Consider the following 22,098-nt stretch of genomic DNA (forward strand, 5'->3'; position numbering starts at 1 on the left):
TGACTGGAAAATGCATAAATGAGAATAAATTGATGGTAGCCACTGTTTGCTTTGAAATCGTTTTCATAATACTAAAAATACCCAAACCCTATATCGTTTGGACATAGTGCACAATATCCTGTTGCTGTTACAATACAAGTTGGTAAGATCAGAAATCTTCTCAGGAAGGTCCACAAAGTTTTAGAGAGAGCAGAGCAAGGTCTGTATCTCCATTGACACCGACCCGCATTCCGCCACTTGCTGCCATCTGAGGCTCAGAGCCAGCAGAAGACATCATATCATGGTTCTCTGAGGTTGAGTGTAGCATGAAGAGGGAGCATGAATATCTGTGCTGAAGAAGGTACAGACCTCCATTAGACATGGGCTCCATTGTCAGCATATGCTTGGTACCTTATACACCGTTGACCACAGCAGTGGGTGCATTATAGACAGTTTTTCTCATGACTCATCATTATAGAATAAGAACATCTCTGACTTTTCCTAGTATATCTATTGAACAGCTATTGTATAGGCCATAGATAAGACAACATATTCAGTACACTTAGAATTAGAACACATTCCTTTATGGGAATTACTTTTCCATATAACAAAACTTTAAATTTATGAAAACCAAGCTGCCAAACTTGATTGTTTTTAAACCAACACTAATACAACAAATTATAGCGTACAAGTCTGCACAATATTCTATTTGTGTTCACCTCGAGCTAATAGAAAGAAAAGACACCAAAGCCCCAAAAGTTTACAAATGGAACCAAATGTATTGATGTAAGATTTGTTTTCCCGTGGCTTGCAGACTTCTGGATTATCTTTCATTTATTCAAAAGAAAATGTGTTAAAACAATTCAACACCATGCCAGCTAAAGCAATCTGCATGGCCTAGCATTTTATAGATGAATAATTGTTCCTTCGGGAAAAAACTAAAACAATTAAAATGAGTTTATAGAAGCAGAGCTAAAATGTCATTTTCGATTCTTCTGAAAAAGTATAAATAGGATTAACTTGTAAAGCAATGTTTAGCTGCAGGCCAGTTCAAAGAATTGTTATCATCTGTTGCATATGGCTGTGCCAGAGATAATTTCAGTAATATTTCTTTTATTACTTTTCACTGCAAATGCATTTGCTTGAATATACTCTTTAACTTGTTTAGTTACAGTTAAAACGGTTCTTTTTACTAAATGTTATACAATACCATGGGATCTTTCGGTATTCTTTTTTTTTTAGCTAAAACTATGTCTTTGGTACAATTATTAAATGATGGATAAGAAGTGGATGTGGGACCTTCACCCACTTAGTAAACTAAATAACTTTATGAAGTTCAGTTTCTAATTTTATATATTATATATTTAATGCATACTGGTGTTAATTTTATATTGAATTCAGTGTACTTTACCAGATCAAATTGCTTAGTGTTTTTTATTTTATTTTATTTTCATATTTTGTTTATAGAGTTCCAGCAGACTCCACAGTGCTCTTACAATTATGGAAAAATACAAAATGAACAATAACATGAACAAACATAAGACACACTGGTAAAGAAGGAGAAGAGGGTATTACTCTTGTTTGCTTACAATCTATTGTCTTATTTTCCTCCTCCTCTGCCTGTTTGTACTTTAGCATGAAGTGTAACATGCTCAGCTTGTGTGTATTCAGGTTTAGCTCTCATTGAATAAATACTTTGTTCAAAAATTGCCTGCATTAAAATGCACTGGGGTCCATTCTAATTAGATTCCAATCTGCATATTACATGATGGGGGGTTCTGAAGTGTTCTTTTAAACTGTTCTTCAAAAGAGCTGAACAATTATATTAAAAGTGAAAATCAAATTTAAATTACTTCTTATTAAAAGTTATAAGTGTAGTAATTAAAAATATATTTTCAGCTGCAGGAATGTAAACAAAATGTGATAATAAAATACAACAAGGATTGGTTTTTATTTGTACAATGATACTCCTGTAGACCATGCAACTTGACCAATGAAGAACACATAATAAAGTAGGTTGTAATTACCGTATTTCCCCATGTATAAAATGCACCTTTTTCAAAAAATGTGGGGTCTAAAAACTAGGTGCGTCTTATACAGTGGTTGTAGATTACAGTTACTACTTCCCAGTACCTCCCTGCAGTCACACTGACAATTGGCCCTGCCCCTTTCTGATTAACAGTCTCTCCCTAGAGTCACACTGACAAGTGGCCCCGCCCCTTTTCTTATAGCGTCCACATGGCTCAGCAACTCATCTAACAGGAAGTATAACATTAATATTTGGGCTGCTGAAAGTTAGGGGAGATGGGGGTTAATTTAGGGGCAGTTATGGTTAATGGGGCGTTTAGGGTTAATTTAGGGCAGCTATGGTTGATGGGGTCTTAAAGGTTAATTTAGGGGCAGTTATGGTTAATAGGGTGTTTAGGGTTAATTTAGGGGCAGTTGTGGTTAATGGGGTCTTTAGGGTTAATTTAGGGTCAGTTATAGTTGATGGGTCTTTAGGGTTAATTTAGGGTCAGTTATGGTTGTGGTTCATTTAAGGGCAATTAATGGATGGGAGTGATGAGGATGATGAGGATGAATTTTATGATAAATAAAACTTGAGTTCAATAACTATGTAATACATTTTTTTTTCAAATTTCGGGCCCCAAAATTAAGGTGGGTCTTATACATGGGGAAATACCGTACATAAATGTGTTCTCTTTACATGAAAGAATGGAAAGAATTCAGAACTGCAGCCCACTGCCCATTCAGTTGTCTGCTTTTTTGTACCAGTTGTATTTGGTTTACATCAATGGGAGTGTTTTCTGTGATGGGTTTCATTAGATTCCCCCGGAGCTCTCGTTCTAGCCAGTGCTAGACTTGGCTGGTGGTGAGTATACTGCAAGCACACACTGGCAAGCAGTAGATGTGTACAACCAAATGATTTAAAATGGACCCTCAGTTATTACATACAGTAAAGTGCATATGATGGCTGGAGTGTCCCTGTGTTGAAGATTATCATTTTCTAGCTGATTTATAAAAACATGGGCAATTTTAAGGGCAATGTGCATTTTGAAGCCGTTACAAACAAAACCAGTGTATTGTTTATGGTAATTGCTATAAAGTATATAACCGTTTAAGCTGCATAGCATAAAGCAGAAAAACAAAATATGGCCACAAGAGATACTATTTTTCATTAAACTCTGCCGCTTCTGCTCAAATGTTACAGAGAAGCTCTAGAGATCCTTCAAGTATCCGACTTGTTCTTCTAGTACGGCGTGAAGACTTTAAACACTTCTTTGTTGCTAAGCTACAAGATGCTAACCTCTCAGATCAGATTCTGAGACTTATAGCCAACCAGAGAAGATACCATTCACCCAGAATTCAGTATTTCGTAAAACGATAGCTTTGACATTAGCTCAAGACAAAGAAGAAAGAGTCCCCTACTGGGACAAGAGCTGGAAGAACAATAGGAAATGTTATATTCTGCTGCTGCTTTTCAGACACTGTTGAATTGTTTATTGTGGAGTTTATTTCTGTGAGGATATCTTTTAAGTGTATTTATTTTGTTTTAATGATTCTATTTTTTCCCAAAAGTCAATAATGTCTAGCTTGCTTTTGTGTGTGTGTATCATTCAGTGCTGCTTGGGGCCTTATTAAATTATTGATGGGATACAACAGAATCTATGGATGTAGTGATGCATAAAAGCCTTGAGGCCCAAATGTTTGGTTTTTTTTACCTCCAGCTAAATAGCCCTGTCTAATGAATTAATGAAAACTGCCCATATGAAACACAATAAATGCATATTATTTAGAGTTAAAGGTGTATAGATTATGTCATACTGTACCTTCAACTCTGTATTCAATATCAGCCTCTCTGTTCCTGACGAAAATACAGAAGAAGTTCGATGCTTGTATGGCTCTGCGATTTTGTCCTTGACCTAAAATAAAATAAAATGAAGGGAAACATGAGATAAGTACTCTGTCTGTATATTATTATACCATTATATCATTTTCTCCTCGAGCTTAACTCCTATAAAGAGTCCCTATTAAATTCAACAGATCATCTACCGATTTAGTAACATATTTTATTTATTAAGAATCACATTATTTAGGAAACGGAATGAAAATGGTTAGAAGCTTGTAACATATTTAACTTACAACATAGTGAGCTGGACCCGGTGTTGAGATCACATCACGCTTTGATATAGAAGGTGCCCGAGCAGCAGATGATCCAAGTCCTCCATTTTTGGCACTGTCAAGATTAGCTTTTTTCATTATGTCTCTTGCAATTCCATAATTGAAGATATTATAAGATCCTGGACCTAAAAAAAAAAAAGTTTACTTATTCATTCTGTTTTGCTAAATACAGAAAGTTTGCAGGTTTTCCTTTTAATAACTCAATAGGTATAAATAAACCACTTTGGATATAGCACATGCTGATCATTAGTGCTAATTATGTTAACTGCAGGCTCCGTGAAGCACGGAGTATGACATTATAATAAAAAAAATGAAAAAAGGTTAATGAGAGCAAGTAAAATCGTTGATGCAACATAAAATATTAGGATACGTGTTATTATCATTCTCACAATTATTCGGTTGCCAAATTATAAGCAAATTCTAGGAGGATATGCAAAAATGTTTGCCTGTAGGGTACCTTTTTCTCATAAGAGATTTGGAGTAGGTGGTTAAGATGAAATGTAATTATTTTTCAGTTACACATTATTTTCTGCTGCTTGTTTTCCTCATTTATGGTTTAAATAGAAAAACTGGCAAGATGTATAACCATTGTGTAGAGTTTTTGGAACGAAGCAGCCAAGAACAACTACACACACTGTAGTAGGTCAAATACTGCATTAAAATCACAAATTATTTCATTTATCTTATTTATTTTATCTTAATTACATGGAATTTGGCAAAAATGGTGCAGTTAGAAAGTTGTGTCGTGCAAAATAGGCTATAAACACATTTTGTGACATATATCCTTGAGATCTGCAGATTCAGATGACAATGCCGACACGTCTACTAAAATATGATTTGATTGTGAATATTTTTGGAGGGGTTACATTTGTCTTACGTAGGTTCATATTGAACAATATTATTCAATCACTAAGGTATTTGTTAATTGGTCAAAAGTCTACCTTTTTGTAATAAAAATATATATATATATTACAGTTATGAACGTTGTAGTAACTGGTTCTTAGATTAATTGCGTACCTGGTGTTTTTTGCAGCCTTGACTCTTTAGTAAATCGAGCTGCAGTTTGGCCAAACGGAGTCTGTGCAAAACTTGATGTTTTCTTCAAGGACTCAAAAGCTGTTCGCTGTTCATTATATGTGCCCGGGGCTGGGGTGATTGATTTCACAGGTAGAAATCTCTAGTGTAGCAGATAACAAAATGCTGATGAAAGACTTTAAAAATAACCAGCTATTGCTTTGCCAACAGAATCATTTGGTGACATTAATTTAAACCCCACCTGAAAGATCTGTAGAACAGTTTAATAAAACTAACACTCTTGTAAGGCACCCCTGCACAAGAACACAAAAACTACTCCCATGCACAGAGTGTACAGTCTGTTTGGAGACTTAACTATAATGTGCATGAAAATGTCAGTTAAACATGCCTGTGTATATATATATATATATACACACACTATATGGACAAAAATATTGGATCAGTAATCCCTCGTCCACCAAACTTTACAGTTGGCACAATGCAGTCAGGCAGGTAACATTCTCTTGGCATTCGCCAAACTCAGACTCGCCCATCGGAATACCAAACAGAGAAAAATGATTCATCTCTCCACAGGACACGTTTCCACTGCTCCAGATTCCAGTGGCGGCGGGCACCACTCTATCCACTCTATGCCGTTGAACTTTGTGATGTGGGGCTTGCATCCAGCTGCTCGGCCATGGAAACCCATTCCATGAAGCTCCTGCCACACAGTTTTGGTGCTGATATTAATGCCAATGGAAGTTTTGAACTCTTCAGCTATGGAATCAGCAGAGTGTTGGCTACTTTTACGCACCATGTAAGTCAGCACTCAGTGACCAGGCTCTGTGACTGTACGTGGTCTTCTGCTTCATGTCGCACTAAACATTTTCCCTTGCATCTTTTTGTTCATTTGTCTATAATAACCTTTTACCAACAGATTTCGACATTTAAGATACACTATATGGACACTTGACCGTTAGACCAACAGGGACATTTATGACATTGCATTCTAAATACATAGACATTAATATGAAGTTGGTCCCCTCTTTGCAGCTATAACAGCTTCCACTCTTCTAGGAATGCTTTCCACAAGAGTTTGGAGTGTTTCTGTGGTAATCTTTGCCCATTCATCCGGCAAAGCATTTGTGAGGTCAGGCACTGATGTTGGACGAGAAGGCCCAGCTCGCAATCTCTGTTCAAGTTCATCCCAAAGGTGTTCAATGGGGTTGAGGTCAGGGCTCTTTGTGGGCCAGCCAAGTTGTTCCACGCCAAACTCATCCAACCATGTCTTTATGGACCATGCTTTGTGCACTGGGGGACAGACATGCTGGAAAAAGGTCCTTCCCCAAACTGTTCCCAAAAAGTTGGAAGCATTGTACCAGTGTTGTTCAAAAAGTCTTGGTATGCTGAAGCATTAAGATTTCCCTTCACTGAAAGTTTTCTTTCCTCCCGCAAACTTTACAGTTTGCACAATGCAGGCAGGTAACATTCTGGCATCCACCAAACCCATTAGACTGCCAGACAGTGAAGTGGGATTTGTCGGTCCACAGAACACGTTTCCACTGCTCCAGAGTCCAGTGGTCATGTGCTTTACAGCACTCAAATCGATGGTTGGCATTGTACTTGGTGATGTGAGGCTTGCATGCAGCTGCAGTTTATGTGCTGATATTAATGCCAGTGGAAGTTTAGAACTCTTCAGCTATGGAATCAGCAGAGCGTTGGCGACTTTTACGCACCATGCGCCTCAGCACTCGGTGACCTTGAACTGTGACTTAACGTCATCTCTTGCTTCTTGGCTGAGTTGCTGTTGTTCTTAAATGCTTCCACTTTCCAATAATACCACTTATAGTTGACTGTGGAATATCTAGCATTGATGAAATTTCACAAACTGACTTATTACAAAGGCCCATTATATCACAAAACCACACTTGAACTCACAGAGCTCTCCACCTGTGGCAATGGGACTGATTCCAACTGAATTCAATAATTAAGAGGTGTGTCCCAATACTTGTGTCCATATAGTGTATATCATATTAAATATATAATGTATACACATAAAAGCAAGAAACCAGAGCACACCCAACAAACACTATTTAAAAGCATCTATTGAGGCATAAATATTGACTATATGGTCAAATATTGCTATTTAATCCTAAAATGGCTGTATTGCTTGTTAGGATTAGATAGGACTCGCCAAAAAATTTGCCGTTATTTTGGTATGTACTTTGTAAAATAAATCAAACAGTGAAACACTTCCACTAAAAACACATCATACATACGTTCTATTAGAATTAGGTTTAATTAAATTAAAATGATCATTTAACATAGTCAGAAAAGGTTTTTCCTATGTCTTACGTCAGCTTTTGATAGAAATGGTGGTTGTGGAATATTTGCAGCTTTTGAAAGTCTTTGTTCTTTTTCAAACTGACGTATAATGTCATAGTTTCCTGGCCCAGGTACACCCTGAAATATGAAACATCACAATTTAATCAAGACTCTTACTGTTGTGTAAAGGCAGCATTTTCTAACACATGACAATATTATGGATAACAATAGATAAAGTCCACTTGAAGATGGCATTTTTAATTGATACCTTTTATTGGAACAATGCAGAACAGAATTGAGGGTCACAACATTTTCTTCTTAAAGTCATCTAAAGAAGAAATCACTGAGGTCCCAAAAGTTCAAGTCCTATTCATGTTGCCAGAACTAAGTTACATTGTATCTCAGTTACAGCCCACCATCCATGGTATGGTGTGCCCTGATGTAACAGGTGACCTTACATACTTTGTCTATAATAAAGTACTAAAGCCTCGTATTTATTTAATGTATGTATTTGGATCTGAGTGTCGTTAAATTGTTTTTCTGTGATAAATATAGCAAGATTTCTTGACATTGCTTGTGTGCATTAAATTACGATTAGGCGCAGATAATGGGCTTGATTCGATGACCCATCTATTTCCTGCACTATTACATTAAAAAAGGAACAAGGGAGAAACTACTACAAAGTATACAGCAATTCATCTCCCAGGGCACACTCATTGCTAACTGTTTAACCACACGTTCACATTTAGCGCATGTTACATTGTATAGCCTCACAACGAACATTATTTTCAATTTAAAAGCATCTATGTAACCATGTGTTTAGTGATTATTGTATGTATTAGAATATTTTTTGCAACCACAAACATTGGTAAGGCTAGCACAGTTTGCCTGTCCAGCTTCAAAGCTTAAAGTTCCCTTCTATTTACATAGATACAGTTTAGCAAAGTTCAATAAAAACTGGTGATCTGGTTATTTAAAAGTATACCTTTGTAGAAATGCTGACACAATGAAAACAGACTGAGTATGAGTAAAGGTAAAAAATGTTTTACTTTTTAAGATTAATTAACTCCAGGTATTTAATAAAGAAAGGAGGTGTATTGTGGGAGGTGTATTTGAGGTGTCTCAGGAAGTATTTATACCCCTTTATGACCCTCTCCTTCAAGGTGTTTCATAAGCACTGTAGTGTTGTTGGGGAGTTCCAGTGACATTCCCAGGGTGTCTCACAGGTAGGGGGAGGAGGACAGGGTTTAAGGACAGCTAAAAAACAAAAACAAAACCTCTCTCCCTACATTTGGTTACACCCTTTGCCATCTTCTGCCACACTAATCTTAATTTTCCCCCCAATACTATCAAATTATACATAGCGGGCATACAACAGAAGGTTTCCCTACCTCACCTGGATAGGCCTACCCTTCTTAGCGCACATCCCGAACTCAGAAAAGGAGTTGAGAAGAGCCTTTAAAGACCTTGCAAACGATAACACCGATGTAACACATCCTTTATTAATAAATCTTACTCTACTTTTACATTCCACATTAGTTAACATCTTTGGCCCCTAACCTTCCTACAAAGGGAGGCATTTTTGGGGCCTTGGCACATTTCAGACCCACTGGACGTTTGCTTATGTTTTAGCCCTAACACAATTATATTTATTATTGTTATTTAATTAAATTATATACATATGCACTATATAAACTACACTATTATGTATTGCACTTTAATGCTGCCAAAATTTCAAATGGCACTGAAAGGTTTAAGTGTTTGCGTTACATATTTAGCAAACTCACATTTTAAATGTGAGTTTGCAAAACTTCTACAGATAATGTTTGAGGGCCTAGAACATACATTAGATTATCATGTCATCAACACAGAGGTGGTGCCCGAATCTAGAATAATAATCCGGTTCTCCAAGAGAGGAGATGTAGACAGAGAAGAACAAAACCCTAAGGCACACCAAGGAAGAGTGGTTAGGGAGAGGAACACGTGCCATAGAAGGTGATGCTAAGGTATGGTCATGAGGACTTGAGTTGGGAGAGAGTGGTGTCACATGCCATAAGAATAATGTGTTTGTAGGAGATGAAAGTGGTCAAAAATATCAAAGTTTGCCTAGAGGTCCATGAAGATAAGTAAGGAGAGGTGAACAAGCTATGGGTTGTTTAATAGTGCCAATAACTGGTATGTTCACTCCTTGCATTCAGCATGTAATGTTTACATGCCTTTAGTTAAGGAGACTGATGGGATAATTTAAAAAAATGGTAGTGTGAATGGTAGTCAAGTTACATTAGTCATAACTTGGTGAATAGACCCAAGTGCATAAAACAAGACTCATATTTACTGCACCGCATTGTGAAAATGAGTTGTAATGGTACCACAGAAGCATGGGGCCAAAACTAATACATCTCCTCCTATAACTGCAAAACAGCATTGTATATCAATCTATCTATCTATTCTACATTCTATATATTGTATCTATTTATTCTATATATTGTATCTATCTATCTATCTATCTATCTATCTATCTATCTATCTATCTATCTATCTCTGTTGTACAAAGCTGCAGCATCTCTTGGCTCTACGTAACTATAATGAAAAACAAACCAAGGGAATTATTTTGGTCGATACAGAACAAACAGAACTAGTTTATTGTTTTGTATTATTTTTAGTTCTTTTATATGAGCACTGCTACATTAATACATTTTCTCCAAATAAACCAAGCTTTCTTGAGATAAGTGTGTGAAAATGCTTCCTTAAGTAGAACATAATAAAGGTTCCTGTTTTATGTCAGTGGCACTTAAGCCTCAATTTCTTTGTACCTTCCTTTGTAACAACACACTGTTCTTGTTATCTTTTGCAGAGAACATTGAAATACCGGTATATAGGGTAGTCAAGCCAATATTATAAATCAACTTTCTACATCGCTAAAAAATGTTCATAATGTAGGATTTTGTGATCAATTATTTTACAGTTTCAACATTTCTGTCCTTAAAGTAAAAATAATGTCATGAATTTAATATACTATTGTGGATGAGTAGTTAGTTACCATCTCTAGGACAAAAAAATTAAAAATATAATTATAATAATAATAATAATCATAAAGCATGCAGTATGCCTTGCAAGTAAAATGTGCCAGAGGACAAGACTTTATGTAATTCTTGTAGGAAGCATCTTTTATTTTTGAAAATGAAATAACATATTTTACACAATACTTCCTCAGTTTCATATTGACTACAGTTAACTATGTCTGTGCTGGCTTGAAACCTTTATATATTAAAGCACAAAGACAGACCTTTATTTATTGCACACAACAGTACCCTATAATTTAGCATAGCCTGGAACACAGTCAGTAGTGCTTTAGACCAAAGGAGTTTTAAATAAATGTATTTCCATTAAACTGAGTAGTTTTAAAAATACAACCGTGGAAATTAAGAAATATGTATTGGATAATGATAAATATTAGTGAATCACAGGCCATTGTTCATTCTGAAATTGATTAAAGAGATTCCGAAAACGAAATGACTTAATTGAAAAATGCAGCATCACTTCTATTATCTTTGCACATCATAGTAATCCAAGCACCTAAGGAGAGCAGCTATATCTGCAAAATTCTGAGTTAGACCTTTAAATAGGCAAAAAAAACACATATCCATAGTTATTAAACCCTGACTAATACCAGATAGACATACCACCTTAGGGCCACAATCCCCTTTTTGGGTATAGAATGCAAGCAGAAACTTGACCAGTAAATCCCAGTAGCGCTGCAGATTGATGGCATCGCAATTTTTTGCGATTTTGCCATTTTGGAACTTTTACCAAGATTTGCACTGTGCACCCTCCGAGCACCCAAAGTTTGATTAGATGGGCCTAATGTCCTCTACTTTAGAGGGTGTGTGGTTGATTTTAGAGGTAGGGTGTAATAGGTAGAGTTTACATAGAAGTTATAATAGTAGTTATAATATATACCTTAGGGAGAAGTACAAATAAAATACAAATTGGGTCCCTGGGGTGGAGTATTAGAAGATAAGGGTGGTCATTTTGCTCCACTCCATATACTCCTACTTAGCTGCTGCAGGTACAGTAATAACTAATTACCTGCTGTACTAATTAAAGAAACAGGCTGAGTAAAGAAGCTTGGTTGTGCCGAGAAGACTCTGAAAATACTGGTTTTGGAAAAGGGATTTGTTTATTGTATTGGGAAAACAATGTAGCTGTACCAATTGTAGTTAGGACTGCAAAAACTGTATAGTTTTGGTTTATGATTTGTTTTTTTTGTGTGTTTGGGGCAAATTAAAGCCCCAAATTTAATATTTTGGATATTTGGATATTTTAGATTTTCGGGTTGTCCATTTTGAAAATGAATGATGGGATTCTGCAGAATGCCCCATATGCATTTGACCCTTCAGATATACCCCCAGCTAAATGCCCTACAGGCATTTCCCTGCATGTGGTTTACTGCATATACCTCCAGTCAGATCCAGAGCTGCATGCAGAGCACTTTCCTGACACTGATTGACTGCTTTAAGCTGCCAATCATTGGCAAGAAATGTCAGATCATAGTTGCAGCTTTTGCAGCAGGACTGCAATGGGTTAAATGTGTACGTCAAACAATCAATCTCCTGAATAAATACCAAGTGGAAGAAACCTTCTTGGAAAAAGCAACGGAAGACCCTAAATCTTTCACCTGAGCACTAATGCCTTTTGCTTACAATATACCATAAACACTCCAGCCATTTCATTAGCTAATGAAACACTTTAAGAGCTGGCAAGACATGGTTTATCAGCATCAATAACTCACAGGTTAACAGAAACGTCCCTACTTAATTCTACATTTTTGTTTAGCACTATATTAAAGCTTTTTGGTATTGGGCACACATTTTGGTGATCACTTACAATAACTTTCAATAAATGCTTGTAATCGTGTTTGCTAATTCACAAGACTTGCATATCAATATACGTCTTCCTCTTCCATTTGGAGTTCAATTTAAAGAAATATGTCAAGGAGAAGTAGCCACGACAGCTGCAACATTTTTATGGATTTTAATTTCTTGAAAGGGGATGCAGAAGTTTAAATAACGACAGAATCCCGCGAGCCACATTAAGAAATAGGTGGTCGCCACTCCTGCAGTGTAAAACTGTTTTCGAAATGTTATGAATAAAATTGTTAAGAAACAGAGAAAATTAAGCAATAAGACATTGAAAAAATGGGTGTTCACAAAATAAAAATACACTTACGCCAATATGGATATGTCTAAGACATCCACAGGAGGTTACATACACAACAAAAATCTTGAAAGAGAAAACCTACTATTGTATATAAAATAATGACTAGAAGCCCTAGACGCACACATAAAAATATATGTGTACCAGCACAGGACACCAAACTGATGGGATATGGATGAAAAATGAAGAAACTGTGCTTTTATCGAGCAGGAAGGTACAATTCATTGCCGACGTCTAGCGCATGATCTGACAAATGGGAATATGATTTCCTAGATGATAATAACGAGTAGCAAAGTAATGATGTGTGAGCAAGTTGTCTCTGGTGTATCTTGAATGACCAATGAGAGCATGACAAGTAATATTAGACTACATGTGAAGTCACCTTGAGAAGGGTTAGTCTGAGTGACATCATATAATAAGCGAGCAATTAGATTACTGTGCTCGCGACTCTCTTGACCAAAAAGGTCATAAGAGCACATTCCATTGATAAAGATTTATGGATTAGCAAAGGACATCTAGCAAAATTATGCCTTTCTTGTACAAAGATCTTGACACGCACCACATATCACAATAGGATAATTGCATTGTACAGTTTTGTTCCAATAAGCTTAAGGGAGTGAGTTTGTTTTAGGACATTATGGCTGATAATGAACTCCCAATGTTCTCAAACAATGGACACATTACTTACTGATATAATTGCAGGTCTGGGTTTTTAAACCTCGAATTAATTAAGGTCTAAATGCCATTCTCAACCTCATGATTTGCATGATTGCAAGTTTCCATTGTTTCCAAATGTCCATTGTTATATAAATGTATGTAAGACTACACTTTAATAATGTAGGGCTAACTGCCGTATTTTACATTGGATAAGTCCTCAAAAAATGACAGCACTACTACATTGTCACTGCAGTTGAAAGCATAAGCATGCTTTAGTGGATAACCCCACCACTGAAGTGCCACCTAGTTGTAGCACAAATACAAATGTAGTTCTCAACACACCTAACTTGACCCCATTGGCACAGCAGCTCACATAGGGTGAAAGGATGAGGGCCTTTGGTCACGTATGTTTGTTCAGCCATGATTCCCCTTTTCATGTTTAATTACATTACATGAAGAGCACAATATTAACACAAATGCACGATCATACATGGATTTATACCTGTGCTGTAAAAAGACCTAGCCTATGGGTTCAAATTGTAAATTTGAAATTCAGCAACATTGAGCTGTTCTCAAAAGGGCTCCAAACAATAAATAACGTGCAGAGAAAGTAGTGTATGGGCAATGCTCTTGTGCATTCTAAGAATATAAATGCGCTGGAAAAAGGGTTTATAGATGATTAGTGATTCAAGGGGGCTGCTCTTCATAAAAAGACGAGTTCAACATTTCATTTGTCAGTATAATCCTTGCTTATTAATCCTGACCAGCACCCGTCATTGATGATGATAATGATCCCTGGAACAACTAATATAGAACATGGCCAGCGGCAAAGCTTCAATCTCAGTCTCACCCGATACAGTTCACGCACACGCACTTCAATCAAAACAGAATACGAACCACTACTATCCAGTTATAAATCTCCATAAAAATATTCTTGCAGTAAGCTTGTTACCCTAATTAGGGTAGCCCTACATTCTGTAAAAATACCCCATTCCTGCCTTATTTAGTTCATTATTTTTATTAGAAAATTAAAACATTTCTGAAGAACTCATTAGAAAAACGCAAATATAATAAGACTCACTTTGACAGATATGTATATATTCTGCTACCTTGGAATGAGTGATCTGTGTTCACATTATTGTTTAATTTTCCAAGACATCCAGAAATCTTAATCAACTTTCAATCACTTCTTAATTCAGAGCCAACTTCAAAATGTCACCAAATTTCCTGCGCACATGGAAATGAATTGCTAACAGTAAGGCTTAAAGGCTTTAGGTTAATCTAAGGTTCAGCCATCATAAATTTGGATAAATTGCGTTATTGCAATGGTTCTGCTTGCTGCATGCTCTCATTTCATCGTAGAGAAACAATTTCACAAGCCGGTAGCAGCGCAATGTATTGTTGAAAAACGTATATAAAAACCTAGTGGTTTTAAATGGGTTGCCGCAATTAGAAACAGATGTTTACAGATGCTTTAATAGCACTTATTTCTATAGTTTTTGTGTATTTATTAGAAGTTTATACCAGAAATATGAAAAAATCTTAACTAAGGTATAGTAGCATGCAGCAAAATATTTCTAAACAACAATACAACAGAGGTTTGTATGTATTAGTGAGAGTTAATTTTCCTAACATGATAGACATTTAACTTGTGACCCCGTGAAAATGTTATAAAGACAGCTTTCCATAATTCTGTGTTTACAGTGATCAGTGAAGCAAACTATGCATGCTTCACTGTATTACATACCTGGTGTTTATATGCACCTAACTTGGACAGGTACACAAATACTGTATGCTCCTGGTACGCTGACCACATTGGCATGTGTATTTATACAGTATATACTGTAAGTCCTGGAAAAGAAGGCCACCACAATATGGTCACCCTAGTCCAGAGGACCTTTGTGGCTAAACAGGGTTGGCTACAGGCAGATTCTGTCTGTTTCTAATGGAAATAATGTGCAGGGAAGATGATATTAATACTTTTCAAAAAATACTAAGGAGGAAACATATGGTTGACAAGGGCAATATCAGTTGAAGGAATTGGTCTACTACTTTTGAACGTGGGGAGCCCATTGGGGACGTAGGTAGGGCTGCTATGTCAGAATTCCATTCATGGTCATCACCCAAGTTAGTGAGAGCGGTGCCAAACAAGTTTTAAACAAGTTAGAAATGTATTCATGATGTTACATGAAGCTACATGTTTTTGATGATTATGTAAATCACAACAATCTCAAGCATTTATAAGGCATGGGGTGGCAAGGGCCAGGAGGCAAGGACTTCCTTCTTGTTTTCTTCTTCTTTGTTTTGCTCCATGCCTATTCTATTTTAACATGAACACATGCACTGGATAAAAAGACATGGAATACTCAGCAAATGACTCCTTCACCAAAAATACACACCTATGATATATTAAAACTAACAGATTCTATTGAACTCTTGTGCGTCAATTGGATATGAAACAGAATGCTGTGTATTCTTATCCTCACAAATAATAAAGATATTATTTTCTGGTCACGGCGTTTTATGCATTGGCTTTAGTTTATTGACTAAGTATTTTTGCACATTTTATTATCAATTGATTTATTTTGCTTTTAAAATAAAACATCTCTGTTTGGGGGACATGGCATTCCAGTTGTTTTTTTATTTATTTTTTTTATTTTTTTTTACAAGAACAGTCAAATCCTAAATTTTACAGAGCAGGCATTGTAGTAGAAAAAATATTTACTTCTATAAGAGTTATTAAGGAGATGAGTCAATATGGCAATGCCTGGAAAGGGAGCAAAGATATACGGAACACCTGTGAGAGGAACAATTACCTAGCTAAGTCTTTTCCCATTAACATGCAAAGCAAGCTGTATGTCACTGCAGGGAATGTAGTCCTAGGATATTCCCAAGATAAAGATGCTGTTTCCTAACACAAATACAGCACAGCTATGAAACTAAATGCCTTTTATACTTGGCACACAGACAACTTTCAAATGTTAAGATGCTGTGTAAAAGCTAAAAAAAAAAAAGGAGCAAGATGTTTGAATGCACATCCACATAAAAGCTAACGTACACTGCACAATATGCTGCCTGACTTTACCGAGGCCTGGAAATGTCAAGAAGGGCAAAAAGTAAACTTCTCCGAAGTTGCCAGAGTACTTTATTAACACTGTATTTTCGTTGTCTTAATCCGTTTAGACCTGATATCTATAGCTACTAGGGACAGACTTGCAGATTACAGGCTGGACTTGTAACTAATAGCCAAAACACTATGTAATCAACGAGGATTCTTACGATTCATTCAAGATCAAGGACTGATTAAGATCCAAGTCTTACTTCAGGAAGATGCAGAGCGGATGAGCCAAATGGTTCTTATTTGCCTTCAAATTCTATGTTTTTAATAAAAACCCTATATTGTGGTAAAATCATTATTAATTAGACAATGTGCTGGTAGACTAATTATTTTTATTAATAAAGCCAGATCATGCGGCATAGTTGCAAAAAAGCACAACAAAATAGTACTATTTCAATGAAAACAAAGGTTATTGGTTATACAGGGGATTGTAAAGTCATCTAGGTAAGTGCACCGCGCGTTTCACCCACTCCCTGTACAGCTTCCTTACGGACTCACTAGCAATACTTCTATAGCATATAATTTACATTGGGACTTAAATGATAACAGTAAAAATAACTTTAGGGTTTTTTATCTTTAATTCATACTTGCAATATACATACCAACCAATCCCATGTGTTTGACTTTTGAATTATGTTTATTTCACACATATTTCTAACATAAGTATTTTTTGTATCATCCCATATTTTATATTCTATAATAAAGTTAACATTTTAATTTATTTTAAGACTTTCTTGTGGAACATAAAAGCTATTTAGTTGGAAGTAAACATACACTTCCCTTACAATGTAAAGCAGAAACCTACAAGATAAAACTGCAGGGGGGAAATATTTCACATATAACAGATTGCACCCCTTGGGTAGCAAGGTGATGTGAATAGAAAGAAATACAGGGGGGGGGGAAGAAAAATTGGATAAGGAAAAACTGGAATAATTTTAAATAAGGGTTATAATAAATAGTAAATAGTTGGCTGAAACATTTTTCAATTTCAGGTAAAAGGTCATTATTCCTATATAGTCGTCAACTGCATCATACAGAAATCCTTGAGCAGCTAACATTAAATTCTGCCGTATAAATGTCATCTGTCCTGGAATTACATTTCTTGCTTGGGCAATTTTTCTCTGTGATAAACTACAATATAAATGACCTGAAATGCTGGGGAGAATAGAGGAAAGGATATTTTTTGCCTAATATCAAATTGTCTATTTTTTTGGTAATTGAGTCAATATGCTCTTGAAATTTAAAGCTTAGGATAAACATGAATATTATATAACATAACAGTGAATGACTGCTATAAAATTAAGAAACTACAAATGAGAACAAATTCAATGACACAGAACAGAATTAAAGAGGCACTTTGTAGACCTCTACAACCTAAAGAGATATATAATTTAGTATGCATTTTGTAATTGCTAGCGGTTTTGCTTATTTTAAATATGAAATTTACATTTTCACATAATGGGATGGATATAATGACAGATTCATTAGCTGAGATAAAACTGTATCACTTTTTAAACTATTTTTTTCCCCTACAAGGATTGCCACTCATGTTGTACTGTTATTGAACCTAGTCCCGTGTTGGATATTCATTTACAACAACTTAAAATGAAATCTTGAATTTATGAGCTCTGATGAACAAATTATGATATAAAGTTGTGTGAAAAAGAAAGTACACTTTATTTGAATTATATGGTTTTACATATCAGGACATAATAACAGCCATCTGTTCTTTAGCAGGTCTAAAAAATAGGTAAATATAACCTCAGATAAACAACAACACATGACATATTACATGTGCCATTATTAATTGATTTATCGATATATATATATATATATATATATATATATATATAAACAAATGAAAAGCTGCGACATTTAGTGTTTGAGAAGTGACGAAAAATGTAAGGCCTATGCACCATAATGAAAAAACAAGCAGACATTTTTATACCACTAGAATGATCACTGAAACCAGCAATTAACAATAAATATACCCAGTTATAGCGGCTATCCAATCAAATGGGTCTTTTAAAAGTCTGTATATTTACTGTCTTGGAGTGCTATAATAAACTCTACAGTCTACTGCTCTACAGTCTACAATAAGGATGTCAGTGATCATTTCTTGCAGTTTGGCCAGTAAATGAACGTGATCCTGCCCTTTGTGCACCATGGATTAATGCAACTAGTGCATTTATCACAGGTAAACATTAGTCCACTATATATACTATACTACAGTATACTGTATATTTTCTTTATCATTATGCTACAACAAATGATAAAAAGTCATGCTTTTTGATTCCATGTCCCAAAAAGAAAAGCAGAAAAGACATGAAAGAATGAATAATGAAAATGAAATATACAGAAAGGTAATAGGCCATTGGAATTAGAAAGACCCTTGCCTTCTATCTAGTGTCAGGACCTGGGCCAGCAGGTCGGGTAGGAGCCCAGTTGCAGAGGATACCAGGGGCTCTGTCTGTACTCCTTGATACATCATGACTGGTAGGTAGGTAGGTAGGTACAGACAGGCACACAACAGACAGAAAAGCAGGACTGAAATAAAAGAATAAGGGGAAACTGTAGCGAGGACAGGGGAAACCAGAGTGGCAAGGCACACGGCTTGGAAGCCCTCAGGCAAGGCACATGGCTTGAAAGCCCTCAGGCAGGACACAGTTTGGAAGCCCTCAGACAGGGCACACGGCTTGGAAGCCCTCAGGCAGGACACACGGTTTGGAAGCCCTCAGACAGGGCACACCGCTTGGAAGCCTTCAGGTAGGGCACATGGCTAGGAAGCCCTCAGACAGAGCAGACTTAGTCAGGCAGGCCAGGTCATTGCCAAATCGGAATCCAAGGAACGAAGTCAAAAGCAAACCAGGTGACAATGGGTTAATTCGAATCAGAATACTGTAGCAGGAGGACTGGGCCAGGCAGTAGGTAGATGAATTGTAATGCAAAGGGCCAGACTAAAGGGCAGAGCAAGTATACAGTAAAAGGGCAGGGCTAAACTCAGGTAACGTGGCTCAGTTGACCCAAGTAATGGGAAATGGGTGCTCCTGAGAGGGAAGGGTGGCTACTAGTGGCTGCAGGTGGACATGACAGGGTGGAATCCTGACAGTCAGCCAATTTACTTCCTGTAAATTAAACTTGTGAAAGGTGTTTCTGTTGTCCTTGTTTTTATTTTACTATAGAGATGGAGGCAAGAAAATTGTGGTAAAAATATACACAACAGTATGGCTACATGGCATTGAGGTTGCTAGGCAAGAGTTAATGGGGCTAAAGCCACCAGAGTTCATTGCATGCCCTAATCTGAAGCTCCAAAATGGAAAACAACTTAATATTCGTGAACAACGAAAGTTGTTTTGTGAGTGTTAGAATGAGAGGCTTCAGTCAAGACTGTTCAGTTGAGTTATATCTTGACTGACCCCTTGCCTTCTTAATGAATAGACCCATGGCTACTTTGCATTTTAGTGGAGACAGAAAAGACTTTGTTTTTAGTAAGAGCTCCAAAAGAAAAATTGTTTGTGAGACCAGTGAGTGCAATGAGGGGTTGAATGGAGTAGTTTTGCTTTAACTTTATATTTGCATATTGTTGTAAAGTATAAAACATGAATCTGTGCACACTAAATAACATCAACCTAAATTATTTAATATATAATAGCCAACAAATGCCCCCCAAAAACATTTTATAGAATGCTAATGTATGATTTGGTCCCCAGATATGACATCTTTATCAGGGAAGCAAGGAATAAGTATAAGCAAAAGGAATACATAAATCACATAACTTTGAATATCTGTTCTCCTAGAGGTGTGAAACAAGATGGTTGTCTGGGTGTTGAATGAACACTGGTGATGAAACACCTGTTGCTTATAGCGTGAGAAGAATGCAACAGGTTACTCAGTGACATCATAACAGTAGCATAAAGCCACAAGAAGAAAAAACGTGCAACAATACGTAATAAATAAAGAACGGCTTGACAGGTGAAAAACAACAACTGGGCCAAACACCTTTTAATTCCTAAAATAAATCTTCAGAAAATGCACCACCATGTATGCGACAGCAATGCACCAAAATAAGTTCCATCTGTCATTAGCACAACCAGAAAGATATCTTTTCTTGTCCAATACCAACAACACTCATAAATCTTCCCCATCTCAAGAAGAAGAAAGACACCAGTATCATCTGATTAATTCTCTGTACCTGCAGGTTCTCCATCTGAAAATTCACAAATGACTGCTTTATTCATTCTCAAGAAAATCATTCCTGACAACCAACCTCAGATAATTCATTTTATCAAATCATTCGAACTGTCACATAGATTTCGTTTTTATCACCATACCACTGTTGAAAATACCAGGTATTATATACTAAGTTACAGTTTAAAGTGTATGTGAATGATTACGGACACTGCTACTGTAATTTGATTTATTCATACATCCCACCTACCTGTTCCTTTTTTATAGATCTAATCTCTTAGCTTGCTGTCTGAGACACCCTGCATATTATTTTTGAGAACTGCATGTTTCCTCTCCTCCAAATTATTTAATACAGATCATATTTTGAATTCATGTGTTATATTTTAGAGTGACAATTCCTCTCTAAGATAAAAAATATTTGCTTTCTTACGCTTGTTGTCCAGTTTTTACAGAATCTGAGATTGTCCTTAGAGTATTAAAATTCCATATCACTAAAACTTGTGAGAATGTGAGAATGAACTGTAAATGTATAGAAACATAAAATAACATCGCTAGCATGCTAATGATACAGATTGACAAAGCCATACACAATGAGAAAATGCATTGGGAGCATTTTAGAATGTTCTTCCTGTTTTGGTGCATGAAGTGGCAAACGATAACAGTGTGAAACAGTATTAGGTGTTTTGGCCCTTTGGACTTATTATTATTATACTGTATCTGCCATTTTCCAGGACACATGTGAAATGCATATGTGCACTAGCATACCTAAGGGGGGGTGTGGTTCGCCCCGGGTGCCACTCGTCAGGGGGTGCCTGGTGGGCCTAGGGCTGGCCCGCAGCTTACCACTATTCGAGAAAACTCTGTTTTCCCGCCAAGGTTCCTGCTTCCCCTGGGCAGGAAAATAGTTTCCTCAAACAGTGTGCGGGCGCCACAGCGGTAAGCTGCAGGCCCATGTCAGGCTGCATTGATGTCTGCATGGCCCCAGTGAAAAAATGAAATAATGAATGAGTGAGTGTTAAGGGGCAGATATGGGACAGGCAGGCTGTCTATAGGGGTTGCACAGGCAGGCTGTTTAGGGGGCAGAGGTGGCATAGGCAGGCTGCTAAAGGGGCAGAGGTGGCACCGGAAGGCTGTTTTATGGGCAGCAGTGGCACAGGCAGGCTGTCTTAGGGGCAGAGGCCTACCATGTCAATGTCTGGCTTAGCGTATGGTGATAGGGGTTATGCTGCACTACCATAAATGTCTGGCTCAGTGTATAGTGATAGGAGTTACGCTGTACCATATCTGTTCAGTAAATGTTATTTATTTAAATTATTTATTTATTGTTTTTCAGTGACATACAGTTTACTAATTTGTATAACAAACTTGTACTAAATGATTCAAGTAATTATACATATACCTTGCTTGTAAAATTATCA

General features: G+C 36.6%; 1 protein-coding gene across 1 annotated transcript in view; it reads right to left on the bottom strand.

Annotated features, from left to right (window-relative positions):
- The window catches only part of LOC149274292 (sperm-tail PG-rich repeat-containing protein 2-like), a 164,074-nt gene that overhangs the window by 79,629 nt on the left and 62,347 nt on the right, over positions 1-22,098 (bottom strand). The window contains exons 8-11 of the mRNA XM_089505676.1: positions 7,531-7,638; positions 5,179-5,338; positions 4,123-4,286; positions 3,810-3,902 (exon numbers count right to left, since the gene is read on the bottom strand). Coding sequence (XP_089361802.1) covers positions 3,810-3,902; positions 4,123-4,286; positions 5,179-5,338; positions 7,531-7,638 — 525 coding nt within the window. The remainder of the gene's footprint in view (positions 1-3,809; positions 3,903-4,122; positions 4,287-5,178; positions 5,339-7,530; positions 7,639-22,098) is intronic.

This window comes from Sceloporus occidentalis, unplaced genomic scaffold (assembly GCF_023333645.1).
Source record: "Sceloporus occidentalis isolate IW3139 unplaced genomic scaffold, rSceOcc1.0.p SCAF_338, whole genome shotgun sequence".
NCBI lineage: Eukaryota > Metazoa > Chordata > Lepidosauria > Squamata > Phrynosomatidae > Sceloporus > Sceloporus occidentalis.